General features: G+C 41.1%; 1 protein-coding gene across 3 annotated transcripts in view; it reads right to left on the bottom strand.

Annotated features, from left to right (window-relative positions):
* The window catches only part of CAMK2D (calcium/calmodulin dependent protein kinase II delta), a 149425-nt gene that overhangs the window by 35665 nt on the left and 98092 nt on the right, over positions 1-15668 (bottom strand). For all 3 annotated transcript variants that reach the window (XM_069978456.1, XM_069978457.1, XM_069978458.1), the window contains exons 7-12: positions 13226-13328; positions 11038-11121; positions 9931-10025; positions 9719-9841; positions 9309-9392; positions 7823-7865 (exon numbers count right to left, since the gene is read on the bottom strand). In XM_069978456.1, coding sequence (XP_069834557.1) covers positions 7823-7865; positions 9309-9392; positions 9719-9841; positions 9931-10025; positions 11038-11121; positions 13226-13328 — 532 coding nt within the window. The remainder of the gene's footprint in view (positions 1-7822; positions 7866-9308; positions 9393-9718; positions 9842-9930; positions 10026-11037; positions 11122-13225; positions 13329-15668) is intronic.

The following is a 15668-nucleotide window of genomic DNA, read 5'->3' as shown; positions in this document are numbered from 1 at the left end:
CCATAGTTTCTCATATTTTTTCAGACTATGTAGACTTATGTTTTAGGTAAAAGGTACTATTTTTAAAGGTGCACTCTGATATGCATATATCTTCACATAATTTTTATTGAAGAAAAAAATCTGACTTTAAAAAGTTTAACTTTGTTCAGATTGTTACTTATTTTGTTTTTATTATAAAGTATACCTAATATATCCTACTTGGTGTAATGGCACCAGACATGATGATCTCAGTCAGCCATGAACCCCAGGCTTCGTATGTCAGGAGTGATCAAATCTCAGGTGTTTACACAGACAATCCATTGGGGATCTCCCTTATGTGTAATCTTGTAGTATGTCAGCTATTTGATAAATATGGCACAAATAATCTGAGAGCACGTGCACAACTCTCATAAAGTGTCACTGTTGTTATTAAAAAAAATTGACATGTAAAAAGTTTTGATCGGTCTGGGTCTGAGTGTTCTGATCCGTATCGATCAGAAGAACGTGCGGGGAGGAGACGCACTGCAGCACGTCCACTCTCTGCTCTGAGTCAGAAAAAAAAGAGAGTCAGACTTTTGATGGAGCCCGACTCTTTTTTTCTAACTCATAACGGGGAAAGGATATGCTGCAGCATGGTCCTCTCCTCGCTCATTCTTCCAATTGGTACAGGTCTGAACTCGCCTCTATGACATGCCTCTATGACATACAAAAAAACTGAAAGTGCAACAGCAACCGTCAGGTGCAAGTGCTTACTGTATATACTCCCCCGAATGTACATGCAATAAAAACTCTGTAGATATTTATAGAGCAGGTTTTTATCGTGCATACACCGGCGGGAGTATGTACAGTACCACTTGCAGCTGTAGGTTGTTTTTTGTCTGTACCTAAGCCACATGCAGAGTGCAACCTGCAGTGTGAACAGAGGCATAGAGGTGCTGCCATTTTTTCCTTTTTTTCTGTTGAATGTGTGTGTGTGGGGGGGGGGGCTAACTCCTGTTGGCTTGCACTCCACCCATATCCCAAGGGTGCTATAAAAAAATTTGGATCCTATCTGCCCAGTTGTAGGCTCAAAGGGGTTATCCAGTGCTACAAAAACATGACCACTTTTGCACCACTCTTGTCTCAAGATTGGGTGGGGTTTGAAACTCGGTTCCATTAAAGTAAATGGAGCTTAATTGCAAACCACACCTGACCTGGAGACGAGAGTGGGGCAAAAGTGTCCATGTTTTTGTAGCGCTGGATAACCCCTTTAATGTCAGCCCAGGAGAGGCCATTGCTAGTGTGAATATGCTAGAGTAGGAACCATGTCTCTGAGGACACCTTAACGTGGCAACACTGATCAAATAATTTGCTAAGATCCTCATTTTTAAAAAATATCTATAGAGCATGTTTTTATTGTGTGTATGCCGGGGGAAGTATGTACAGTAAGCACTTGCTCCTGTTGGTTGCTGTTGCACTTTCTGTTTTTTTTTTGTCTGTACTTAAGCCCCATGCAGCATGCAACATGCAGTGTAAACAGAGGCATGGAGGTGCTGCAAATTTATCATTTTTTTCTGATGCCTCTATGACATGTCAAAAGATTTTTGTAACAACAGTGGCCCCTATAACACGGGAAAAAAACGTGGACAAATCCACCCAGGTATTTAGGCTAAAGGTAGTGTTCCACCTAAGCTAATTTGGGGTTTTATAAAATTGCAATATTAGTATATGCTAAATGTCACCGAAAAAGTCACATGAACACATGGCATTTGATAAATACGGCCATTTAGGCAATATATTCTTCAACTTACCAGAGAAGTGATGAATTATTCAGCAAAGTATCTAAACAATTCTTCCGTAAGTGTATTTAATCATAATAAAAACCCCAGAGTGAACAAAAGATTCATTTAGCAGAGCCTTGGAAAGCTAGCAGGTAGAGCGGTCTGAATCAGATAAAGCAGGTAAAGCAGAATATGGCGAAGCACTGTTCAAAGGAGGAATCAAACTCACGCCGTCAAGGATAAATCTGTGCCCTATTTATAATGTATTAGGGCTGAGGAAATGAGAAGTGACCTAAAAAGCATTTACTCCATCCATTTTCACCAATTTAATATGGATGCATTGCCTGGCCTGCTGCTTATGAAGTCGAAGGTTTTGAGCTGATGTGGATGGGTAGCACAGGGACTCAATGCCTGGATCAGGAGCTCTGGTGCAAAAAGAGCTTGTCTATTTAGAAATCGCAGTATTTGCATATACGTCCTTTAAAACAGTCTTTTTCAGACATTATGGGGGATATTTATTAACACTGGTGTACGAGTATGCCTTAAATAAATGTCTTAAATAAAGCCCTGCCCCCTTTTTCCTGACTGGATTTACTAAGAGGCGCACGTCTCTTGGAACAGCCGGCTGGCCCTGCACCCGCTGCAGGCATTGCACGAAAATTTGCACCTGCTCTGAAGCCGGTTTAGATTTTTGCCTGGTTTATGTCAACCTTAAAGTGTCACTGTCGTGAAATTTTTTTTTGCAGAAATCAATAGTCCAGGCGATTTTAAGAAACTTTGTAATTGGGTTTATTATCCGAAAAATGCATTTTTATCATGAAAAAGCAGTTTGAAGCTCTCCCCCCTGTCTCCATTGTTCTCCTATGGAGAGAGCTAAAGAAAAGACCAAAACAGGACAACAAAGAGTTAATCTACAAATCCCTCACCCGTTATCTGTTCTGACCATCACCAGTGACCTGTCTGAGCTCAGATTACAGCTGTCACCCAGCTCCGTGCCTGTAATCCTCTGTTATCTGCTTTCTGCTGCCGGCTAACTCCCTCCTTCCTCCTCCCCCCTCCCCTCTCCCTAGAACAGACAGGGTACGTCTCCTGCAACAAGTCACAATTTTCAGATTTTTCAGAGTGGATGAAAAAGAGGAAGGAGGGGGGGACCTGGGAAAAGGCTTTTTACATGCAGATAATGGCAGATTTGGCTAATAAACCCAATTACAAAGTTTCTTCAAATCGCCTGGACTATTGATTTCTGCAAAAAAAAAAAAATACGACAGTGACTCTTTAATAAATCAGGCATGGGAGGAGGCCACCCCTCTGTTCCGCCTTGTCACGAACGCCTCTCCCTGCCCCCCAGGCGAGTGTGAGATAAGGCTGGTGTACACCAAAGAAAAGGGGCATACGCATAATGATAAATCTCCCCCATGTGTCCGTACCCCCATCAGCTACTAATGGCCTACCCTGTAGATAGGCCATCTACAATATAGCTATCTAGTGGGACTGAACAAAAAAAGCATCGTCAGAGATTCTATGTGGTTGCCTGCAAGACTAAACTATAAACTAATGAAAATGAAGACTACTCTTGTTAAAACCTTCTGTTAAAGACGACGTCCATCCGGGAATTAAAAACTCATTACGGGCAGGGGGGAAATTAAAAAAGGCAATATCCTTACTGGTCCCCGAGCCAGCACAGCGCCGCGTCCCACTCCTGGACCCTGCCGGCTGTCTTCTGAGCTTCCACCAGCTACGTCATGACCCGGCTGGTGGATGCCCTGCTCAGCCAGTCAGTGACTGGGGTGAGACACCGCTGCAGTCACTGATTGACTAAGCAGGCTATATCCCACCAGTCTATAACGCGGATCCCAGGTTGTGGCGTACCCAGAAACGGGGAAAAGAAGACAACCGTCGGGGTCCAGGAGCTTCAAGATGCGGCGCAGTGCGGCCTCAGGGACTAGTAAGCATATTGCCTTTTTCTATTTCCCCCCCACCCACCCCCTGCCCGTAGTGATCCCCCCCCATCCACCCCCCCCGGACGACTTCTTTAATAAAGTCCCTAGTATCTATTGAAGAGAAGTTTTCATAATCTGAAGACAGATTTGCTGTAAATGATCTTCCTCCCCCATTCCTGGCACACTATTAATCAGGTTGCAGACACCGAACAGACCAGATGACGGGAGTATAGAACATTAATTAAAGACATAATAAAAATTTTTTTTAGATATATTAGTATTGCAGCGAAGAAGAGCTAAGCAGTTATTAAGGACAGATTTGTAGAATCAGCCCCAGATTAAAATGGAGATAGGTGACAGGAATCTTCATTTACTTTGAATCTTACCTCACATGAAACACAATCCACATAAACAGGAAAATTAGAAAAAGACAAATTAAAAAAAAAAACAAAAAAAACACAATTATAACCACAGTTGTATGAGCAGCTAATGTAAATGTCATGCACTCCAAACACATGGATCATATTTAATAGAGAGTGAAGTCTCACTAAACTAGAACCTTATTGTCCTCAATGATCAAGAAACCATATTATTAGTATAAAATATAATATGTTATTATACCGCGCCTAATGAAGGAGAGAAGGGGGAGGGGGGGGGGGGGAGAAGATCCCTGTGGTTTGGCAGAAATATCACATTACATGAAGATCTCTGAATTATTTAAAGGGACACTCAGGACAATAAATGGGTGAGAGCATTTAACGGAAATTGGAAATTTTAAATCCGTACATTAAGTGTTCTCATTTGAATGATGCTTGTTTTACCAAGCTCCAATCTCACCCTCAATAATAATCTTTGTAATTTCTACTGATTGGAAAATTTACATGCGTGATACTCTCTATTAAGTATTTTCAACTTGAACACGTTCTATAACTAAAAATGCATCTAATCAATGTAACTATATCAGACCGGATGAAACATGGCTTTACATCCTACCAGATTAGTAAAAGCCATAACAGTTGCATGGAATTGGATGAAACCTACAGAGGGAGATTCTCTAAAGGGTGACTGATTTATTTGCAAAATTGATTTTACACGCCCTAGTTAATTGAACCAGCAGAAAATGTAGAAATTAAAGCGAATGTACCATCAGGTACATTCACTTTAAGTGTAGCATATTAATAGAACATCGCCGATGCCGCAGTCCTTTTTTGAACCGCTGCCCGGTTCCCTCGAATGGTGCCCGGTAATACACCAGCGGTGTAGGCGGAAAGTGGGCTGCGGTTAAGAAAAAAAAAAAAAGAAGGACTGTGACGGGCCGTTCTATTGATATGCTGGCACTTAAATCGAATGTACCTGATGGTATATTCGCTTTAACGTAAAAAAGTTGCTTTGCACACAGAAATAGTCTATTGTTTTTAATGAGTGTCACAAAGACCAATATGTAGATAAAGGAGGGATAAAACGTGCAGGAGTGTGATTCTCGCCCTGGTTTGCCGCATCATGTGGCAGAACACCGGCTCCATGGACTTTTAATGGAGCCCATCTTCTGCAAGGATTTGGAATGGGCGACAATTGAGGAGTGAAGCATGCTGCTTAGTGCTTCTCCCAGCTATATCTACATATCAATGCTAAATTATGAAAACTTTTGATAAATCTGTGACTTTTTATTAAATGAGAGTAAAGGTTTACAGCTCTATTAGTGGTAGAATAAGTAAAGAATCTAAAAGAACTTTCTACGTGACTATAACTTCTATTAACCTAGTCCGTAAAAAAAAGTAGGACTTTTACCCCATGTAAAAAAAACCCATAAGTTATAAAACTTAATGTTTAAAAAAAAAAAAATCTCTGCACACTGCTCCTCTCTGACTCTTGTATTTCCGAGCTAATAAAGGCAAACCTGTAAATTATGATCAGGAGAGAGCAGCATGAAGTCTAGGATGAGAAGATCGCTATAAAAAACTCATTTGACTCACACAGGCTTTCTCTGCTGCCTCTGTGTATCAGCAGTGCCATTCCCTTAGGGTACTATTATACGGAACAATAATCGGCCGATTATCGCTCCATGTAATAAATACAACGATCATTGGCTGATCGTTGATATAGGTTTGAACCTATAATTGTTGGGTGCCGACCACGCATGGCGTTCTAGCACATTGTTTACATCTTGCTGCCATACAAGAAAACAAACATTATATGCTTACCTCTCAGCGTTCCCCTGCTGCCTGTAGCCGTCGTTACTTCTGAGACAAGCTCGTCTCAGGATTGACAGGCTGCTAAGCCACGGCGGGCCACGACGCAGCCCTGTCTCAGTCAGTGATTGGCTGAGCATGCCGTCACTCTTGAGACCAGCTCGACTGAGGAGTAACAGTTGCTACAGACAGTTGGGGGCACTGGAGACACTGCATCAGGACACCGGGGGAGCGCGGAGAGGTAAGTTTCTTAAGCATTCTTATATAACGACAGAAGACTGGTAGCCAGCTCACTGTGAGAATGTCCTCAGCCTCGCACAATCGGATCAATGTAAGTAACGGATTCAAAGGACATACAAAACTCCTCAGTCATTACTAACGGATTACAATATTACAATGCACGTTTGACATGTTTTTGCTCTACTCCATGTAATGTAGTACAATATGGAATACTATATGCATTGTTTTTAGATACTACAGATTTTGTTGATTACTGTGATGTCATCTAAAGATGGGAGGAGACTAGAGTTTAAATATAGAGTTTTCTGCTGTTAGTACCAGTCATGATTAAGGGGGTGATACCTAAAATGCGTTAGCAACCAGTCCTGGGTACCCCAAAGCATGTTTGTGTTTTTATGGGTCAACAAATAAAGAAGTTATATTATGTTCATACTGATACTGTGTATCCTAGGAAGAAGGTTTTTTTTTTATTTATAAGGAAGCAAAATGTAAACAATGTGCTAGCGCCGGATGACCCCTTAAAGTAGGGTTAGAGAAGAAATTTGAAGCTGTATATCACACTGTACACGCCAGGTCAGAAAAGTGCAGTGAAAGTCAGAAGAGTTTTAGAAAATTGTTATTTCCCCACTGCAGAGGGATATACATGAGAGTCATGGGCGTTTCATAACTCTGCAACTACTTATTGGACTTGCACACTGTATCCCTCTACTCTTGGCCCCTTCACTTATCGTACTTAGGCAGGATCTTCAGCAGCAGGAAACACCAAGGGACAAGAAGGGCAGAGGTTTGTGGGAACTAGTCTGGTAGATGTTGATGGGGGAGACTGAGCCTGTGTTTACAGATAAAATCAAGCTCTGGACTGTGGGACAGACTGGAGTCACTTGACAGCTGTTATAATATATGGCTCCAACTAAGCTGTAGCTGAATAAATAAATGCAAGGAAATGGATGGTGAGAGAGCGCTATGTAAAAATACATGCGAAAGTGATTATACCGTATATATAAATTTACAGACAACAATCTTCTAAGTTCATCCCATGCACATAAATATTCGGACAAACTTTTGTGTTCTGAATAAGGAAAAAAGGTGGTAAATTGCTGCCAGACAGCTCTGGTGGCAGCTCATCTCCCAGAAAACAGGTGTCAGGCAGCTGAAATCAAATCTCCCAGCATCATCTGTCAGGGGAGGGTGAGGAGACCCCCATACACAATAGAGTCAGCCAGTCCTGCTGGAATCAGCGTTCTTAAGATTAAAGGAGAAGTCCCGCGAAGTGTAAAAACTAGCTGCAACGTTACGAACTCGGCTAAGTGACTGCCCACCCAGCCAATCAGTGACTGAGGCGGGACACCGGCCTTCTGTAGCATATCAGTTCTACAGGGATATGCGAGACCAGCAGCCAATGATTTTTGATGGAGCAAAAGGACCCAATGATCCCATAAAACAAGTATCCTTTGCAAAGGACACCATCTATGACATCCAGATACTCAAGCAGGTCATACAAAAAAGGAGTTATCCACTATGGACAAATCCTTTGACATGTAAGTAAATTAGAAATTAAATGAATTCAAATGCATTAAACAAATACAAATTTTATATACTAAATATACAATTTTCTGTTTAGCTTTTCACATATTGATAAAAAAAAATTAGTCTTCATTTTTTTTTTTTAACTATACAAAACAATAAAGAGAATGTTAATCTCTAACAAACATACCTGAAAAGTTTCTGGTAGCAAGCATAGTGGTCAGTATGGCGCCCTTTAAAAGAGAGAAGGAAAACTCAACCATAGGCCTAGACTCAATGAAGACAAGGCTTTATACAATTGTATCTACATTAACAAAATAATCAAAAATGAAGAAAGTAGGAGAGGGCAGTCACCATTAGTTGTGATCTTCTTTATTTCAGTGCTTAATTAAAAAACATACACAGGACATTGGGGGCTGATACTCAAGACGCCAGCACTTAGGTGAACTGAGGTAAGGGCTGATTTGCGTGCATGCACACTTCTTCAGACCGAGAGGTCTGAAGAAGCGTGCATGCGCGCAATACAGCTGTTACCTCAGTTCACCCAAGTGCTGGCGTCTTGCATATCAGCTCCCAAATGTCCTGTGTATGTTTTTTAACTAAGCACTGAAAGCTGAAGCTGAACTGAAGCTCTCCTACTTTTTTCATTTTTGATTACACTGCATATACGTACTTTTCTGGAAAGTGAGCACCAACCAGTGACTTTATATACCGTGCACTTAAGACTCACTGTCTACATATAACCCTATGCCGTCAATGCATTTTTAAGGTATTGCCGGTGTCTGTTGCTTCATGTGGATTACATTAACAAAATAAAACACATAGGGGTCAATGGTTATAAATCAGGCCGTGAATTGATCAATGGAAGTGGTCGATTTTGATCACTGATTGATCACTAAACAACCGTAATTAAGATTAATAAGATTATCTATTTAACACATTACTACCAATATATACTGTAACTAAAGAAATTCACACTTACACTTAGTTATTAGTTACTGGTATGCACTTGGTTTCAATGTAAAGAACTGGTCATTTTGCTTTTGCTATTCTATTATATTATCCAGCAATGATCTCTTTCCTAATCCTGGTTGACACTTAGGGGGAGATTTATCAAACATGGTGTAAAGTGAAACTGGCTCAGTTGCCCCTAGCAACCAATCAGATTCCACCTTTCATTCCTCACAGACTCTATGGAAAATAAAAGGTGGAATCTGATTGGTTGCTAGGGGCAACTGAGCCAGTTTCACTTTACACCATGTTTGATAAATCCCCCCCTTAGGATACTATTACACAAAGTGATTATCGACTGTACATGGCCTATTACTGGCTGATAATCGATTCATGTAATAGCTCAATGTTGTAAAACTACGACGAGTTGACATGCATGATGTCTGCTGATCGCTGGTTTACAGCAGGAACCAAAATCCCAATGCCCATAGCGACAGTCTGCTGGCTGTGGCTTCGTGGAATAGGAGCAGTGGAAGCAGACCCCACTATCTCCTATCTTCTTTAGATCGTCCAGGGAGGCCCACCCGCAGCTCCCCATACCCCCTGCTTGCTGTTGGTGTGTCTAATAGCGCCGGCAGCGAGTGGGGAACGGGTAAGGACCTGAAAAGTCAGCGCTTGCTTGCCCCTCCAGATCGGGCCATGTAATAGGACCCCTTTAGACTTACCTTTAGCTTCCTCCTCGCGTTAAACTTCTTCAAACAGTCTACAGTTTCTTGTCTGTGCATCATAGAAGCAACAGTGGAGCGTTGCTGTAATAGAAAAGAAATAATATAGTATGATTGTTTAGAATGTATGGAATCAGAGACATTATAGTAAGGTAGCACTGTGTTTATAACGTCACAATACATTGGCGGGGTACTTATTTCCACAAAGGGGGAGACTTCAAACACACACCCATATTTAAAAAAAAATAAAATAAAATAGATGGATGGAAAGGAATCCATTATTTTTTTTACGTTCACAAAAACGTGGTTAACCGCGTTTATTCTGTCCCTTAAAATTAAACGTACGGAAAGAGTAGTGTCAACCTAGCCGCAGTGTTTTCCGCAGGTCTGCTTGTGCATAGGTGACTTACACAGATCCATGGATGCTTGAGGGCTTCTGATGCAGTGATTCTTTTGGCTGGATTGATTGTAAGCATTTTATTTATCAGATCTTTGGCTTCCGGGGTCACTGTATCCCACTCTGGAGATGGAAACTAAGATTTACAAAAAAAAAAAAAAGTTAAATGCCACAGAATTATTGAATCAATATCCTGCTACAACCCCCTGCCTTACATATGCTTACATCATAAGCACCAGCCTTTATCTGCTGATACAGTCTGTGCTGGTCCTCGTCCCAGAATGGAGGATAACCCACCAGTAGGATGTATAGGATCACACCTGAAGACAGGGAAACCACAAGATTACTCCGGGGTAAGTGTGAACAGACACAAATGTATCTGCTCCTAAACAAATCTTTTGCCTTTGTTTGTGGTGAAGATTTAATAAAAGCAAAACTCAGAGGAGCAGAAAAGGAGCACTGCCCTTATGCCCTGCACTGTTCTCAGAATAATTATTAAGACTAAGGGGGCAGGTACCATATAGTAATCATTACATGCAGACGAAATAGCTACACTAATATATATATATATATATACAGCACTCACCTTACTGATAAATGCAGTGTACCCTGCATAGTAAATGACAACTGGTGCACACCCGGTCACGTGTCCTGATATTTATGCCGTAAAGGGGTTGTTCAGCGAAATACGTTTTCTTTTAAATCAACTGATATCAGAAAGTTATATAGATTTGTAAATTACTTCTACTAAAAAATCTCAAGTCTTCCCAGACTTATTAGCTGCTGTATGTCCTGCAGGGAATGTTATTTTTTTTTATTTTCAGTCTGACACACTGCTCTCTGCTGCCATCTCTGGCTGAGACAGGAACTTTTTCTCGGTTTTCTATGAATCCCCATAGAAAACCTCTCTTGCTCTGGACAGTTCCTGTCTCAGCCAGAGATGTCAGCAGAGAGCACTGTGTCAGACTGAAAATAAAACAACATTTCCTGCATGACATACAGCAGCTAATAAGTATGGGAAGACTTGAGATTTTTTAATAGAAGTAAATTACAAATTTATATATTTTTCTAATATCAGTTGATTTGAAAGAAAAAGTTTTCTGCTGGACAACCCCTTTAATAGCAGAACATATAGGAGGAGATTTATCAAACATGGTGTAAAGTGAAACTGGCTCAGTTGCCCCTAGCAACCAATCAGATTCCACCTTTCATTTTCCAAAGAGTCTGTGACTAATGAAAGGTGGAATCTGATTGGTTGCTAGGGGCAACTGAGCCAGTTTCACTTTACAGCATGTTTGATAAATCTCCCCCCATATAATGTTATATACTCACCACATGCCCACATATCCACTGGCTTTCCATAAGGGTCCTTCCGTAACACTTCTGGGGACAGATACCCTGGTGTTCCTGCAAAACCTGGAAAGGGCATTTAAATATGACAGTAAAGTACTGAACTTAACAGAGTGGGGATGGGGAACCTTGGCCCTCCAGTTAATGCAAAATTACAATTCCCATCATGCCTGGACAGCCAAAGCGAAGCTTTGGCTGTCCAGGCATGATGGGAATTGTAGTTTTGCAACAGCTGGAGGGCCGAAGGTTCCCCATTGCTGACAAAGAGGAAAAAAGTTACAGTTATGGTCTGGTACGGCTGTACAGAGGATGGTATGTCTGGTATGGGTTTATTCTACGCACGTTCAGACAGAGTGAGAAGGGAAAACCATCTCACTCCGCTTGCCAAATGAGCTTGCTGGATGATAAATTTGCTCTCAACATGACTCATATTCCAGCAACTATTACCAGTGTGCATAGAATAGAGAGTAGGAAGTCTGCAGGCACCGCCTGTCACTGTGAGGCCGCTGTTCACTACTGATAGAGAAATAGGGAAAAGCATACTCTGCTGAGGTTTATAAAAAGAATTCTGGTTCCTGTAAGATCCTTCAAATGAGAAAATACCCTACTAAAAGGACTGTCAGAACAAAGCCATTCTCTACTGACAGACATATGGTAAATGGAAACAAAATCAATGAGCAACGGGCTAATGGAGAACAAATTGATTTAGACAAATTACAAGGTATTATATACCAAATAGGGATTGATCGCATAGATAATCAATGTAAAATGATAATTTTTCTTTTCTTTTTTACCTGTCTAGAAGTTACTGTATTATTGAAGGATTTTACATAATGTATATTGGGTTTGTAGCATTCCAATATACTTTATTTTAATTCTTCATCATCCCCAAGATCAATTTGAATTTCAAACATCAAAATTAAGGAGAACCTGACAGCTGACATAGTCAGTGTTAGGCTACATTCACACTTAGCAAAACTAGCGGAGTTCCGAATGCCGTTAGCCTCCCTCTCATAATGGGAATCTACGGGAGGCGCGTGCTGTTGCTCTGTGAGAACAGCAGCGTGCGCCTGCCATAGACTCCCATTATAAGAGGGAGGCTAATGGCATTCCGCAGCGGACAATTCAACCGTGGAATTCCGCTAGTTTTGCTACGTGTGAACGGGGCCTTAAGCAAACTAACATTTATTCTTCAAGTGTAACTGTCATTTAATTTTCTTTTTTGCAGAAATCAGTAGTATTAACGATTTTAAGAAACTCTGTAATAGGTTTTATTAGGCAAAAAAAACCTCTTTCTGTACTCAAAAAGCTGATTCCCAGCCCCCCCCCCCCCCACACACACACACACACACACACTTCTTATCTATTTATTATGAGAGAAAGCCGTCTTCATTAAAGAGGAGCAAAGTGAAGATGGGTTTACTGAGTCCAATATAACCTATGGAGGAGAAAGGGGTCAAGGGGGATGAGTGAGCAGTGAGAGCACAGAAGTAGCTTTACAGTTTGGAGACTGTGTGGGCAGATAAAATGCTGGATTCACAGGTCATAAAGGTCAGTGCTTATCTGGGAGCTTGGTGAGAGAAGATTGCAGCATGTTGTGCTGTGCAGGGCTGCCTTTTCTCCTCTCCGTGCTCACTCATCCCCCTCGACCCCTCCCCTCTCCATAGAACATAATGGACACAGAAATCCTGCTTCTTCTAATGTGATGGAGGAGGTAGGAAAACAGCTTTTTGAGTACAGAAGGAAACTCTTTTGCTTAATAAAACCTATGACAGAGTTTCTTAAAATCGTTTGTACTATTGATACTTATTGATTTCTGCATTTAAATGATAGTTACAGTTTAAAAAGCATGGGTTTTTCAGAGAGGTCATAGGAGGTTTTCCTCTGCAAGGGGGGGACACGAGACTAAGGACCCAGCTCCACTACTATACACATGTATAATGCATACAGACTACAGTGCTTTCCCTGATCCTGTCAGGATCCTGCAGATAAATATCTCTGACCGCCTGAGGAAGCAATGTTTTTCCTGACAAAATGTCTGTGCTATTTCCCCCTGCGATGCCTTTACGATCAATAAGGCTCTGTGATAAAAACTGAAAAAAAAAATAAAGTAAAGAAAAAAAAAAAAAAAACATACTATCAATGCAGTGAGTAAAATAAGATTTCTTACCAAACCATGCTTGTTGATCCCCTTGAACTTCAATTGCTAGGCCAAAATCTGCAAGTTTCACTGCTGCACCTTTCGATTTGCTAGCTAATAGCAAATTTTCAGGCTTTTATTAATTAAAAGAAAAAAAGAAAAATACATTCTGATTAGATGCCAAACCTCTACATTTATGCCAACCCCCCCCCCCCATTTAGAAAGTTACAAAAAAGATGGAATTTATTCTTCTCAAGAATACTAATTTTATTGTGTTAGGCCTCATGCAAACATCTATTAATTGGGTTGCAATAGACAGAGACACCCTTCAGTGTTTTTTCGGAAAGGTGTCTGTTCTGGAAAATAGGTCACTGTCTCCTGACAGAAAGAACTGACAAAGACGTTGTATGCAGGAGGCCTAAACAGAAAAGAACAGGATATTTAGGGTAGGGTGACATGTAGCATAAAGGCTGTGGATTTTCAACAGCCCAAAATCTAGAGAACTTCTGCACCAAAATCACCAGCAGAAAATACGCAACAGATTTTGTTACAAATTTTCCACTGTGGATTTAGAGGAGAGATATGCAAAGAAACTTTTTAAAAAATAAAAACTGCAGATTTATTGCAGAAATGGATTTCCCCATTGAAGTAATGGGGAAAAATCTGCAATAAATCCACAGCAAACCATGAATGGCAAGTTGGGGACATGAAAGTTGCACTGCACGTTGGTCACATTGTGTGAAATTATATATATATATATATATTTTTTTTTTTATTATATTATTTATTTATTTTTTAAATTATATCCACTTTATACTACACTGAATACTGGGGATTTTTTTTTTTAAAGGGAACCTTTCATCACCCTGACACCTTGGGCAGAGCCCAACCGACCCCCCGGAAGAACCCGGATACTTACCCAAGCGTGACTTGCAGGACAGGGTAAGTATCCGGGCCTCTACCAGGGGGTCGGGCATGCTCTGCCCCGGTTGTCGGGGTGAAAGGTTTCCTTTAAATGCTGAGGATTGCAACGCCTATTTGAGCCCCCTCCCAACCCCGCTGCCCCCACGGACGGGTCAGTACACTAGCGCAAACTTTTAAACTGTTTAGGATCTCCCGACATCATAATTAATCATGGTGCTGGGAGCTCCCGGGTCCAGTTCGCAGAACACCATCCATGTACGGACATGTGAATGACCCCTAACTGGATGTGCTAAACAATTATCAGTTTTTTGGGTGAATAAGTACACGGGAGCACACACAAGTGCTGAGTTGTGTTTAAAGCATTTATCGCCTTATAGAGGTATTCCAGGAAAAAATAACTTTACCCTAATCACAGGATAGGTGAAAAGTAAGAGATCATAGGGGGTCCGACCTCTGTACCACCTTGACAGAAAGAGCAGAGTACAGCGCACTTCCTCTGCTCTTTTTGTCGGCTCCATAGGAATGAATAGAGCCGCGGGTCACGTGCCATACCCACGACAGTATTCATTACACAGAAGTCGGGGTCCAATACGGAGATCGACAAAGGGTACAAAGGTCAAACTCCAGTGATCTCCTATTTTGTAGGAGTTTCCTGGAACACCCCTTCAACATTTTTTGATGTGAATAGAAATTAGCAATTTACCACAGTCCTATATGCCTGGGGGCGTCTATGAGGCGGAGTTGCAGAAACATTTAAATGCCAGTTTGTTTGTTTTTAGAATAAGGGCAATTGGTGACTTTCTGCAAACAGTGTAGCAAGTTAATGAATTTAACCAGCGCTTGCAGAAGGTACGGGAACACGGGCAGCAGAAGAAATTAATGCAGAGATTTTTTTTCTTTCCACCGCTATTTCTGAACAAACTGGTCGTCTATTTTTACAGTGGAAAATTATGTGTGACATTAGAAACACTTTCGAGAATACAAACAAATAAGCATTAACTGAATTATCCAAAAACCACGACACCTTGCACAATGTAGACTATAATTAGAAACCCGTGACTCCACCAAAATACTATACTGTAGCCAATTTAAATGCTCTATTTAACACAGTAATAGGACCTATTTATGCATATGGTTTAAAAAGAAGGTAGTGGGGCATGCTGGTTATGGAAATAAGGCAAAGATATCACTGATGGTAATAGGTATTCTGCTTCTTATAGTCCCTTATCGTATACGCCCTTGCAAACATTCCTTTCAGTTCGCCCCGGACAACTAAAGATTAGGCTTCAGCTGTCCAGGCACGATAGGAATTGTAGTTTTTCAACAGCTCGAAAGTCACAGTTTGACACCTGGCACTCACCAAGTTCTTAGTGTACTTTTATCGAAGTGTCTTTCATGGAGTTGATGAAGGCCACAAACCGAAACGCTGCGTCCTCCTTGTTTGTACCTGTATGGTGTGACGCTTCAATAAAAGTACACTAAGAACTTGGTGAGTGCCGGGATTTTCCTTTACTTCTTAATGTACTTGGGCTACTGCCTACCACGAGCA

This window comes from Dendropsophus ebraccatus, chromosome 7 (genome assembly GCF_027789765.1).
Source record: "Dendropsophus ebraccatus isolate aDenEbr1 chromosome 7, aDenEbr1.pat, whole genome shotgun sequence".
Lineage (NCBI taxonomy): Eukaryota > Metazoa > Chordata > Amphibia > Anura > Hylidae > Dendropsophus > Dendropsophus ebraccatus.
This window is presented reverse-complemented; position numbering and strand designations above follow the sequence as displayed.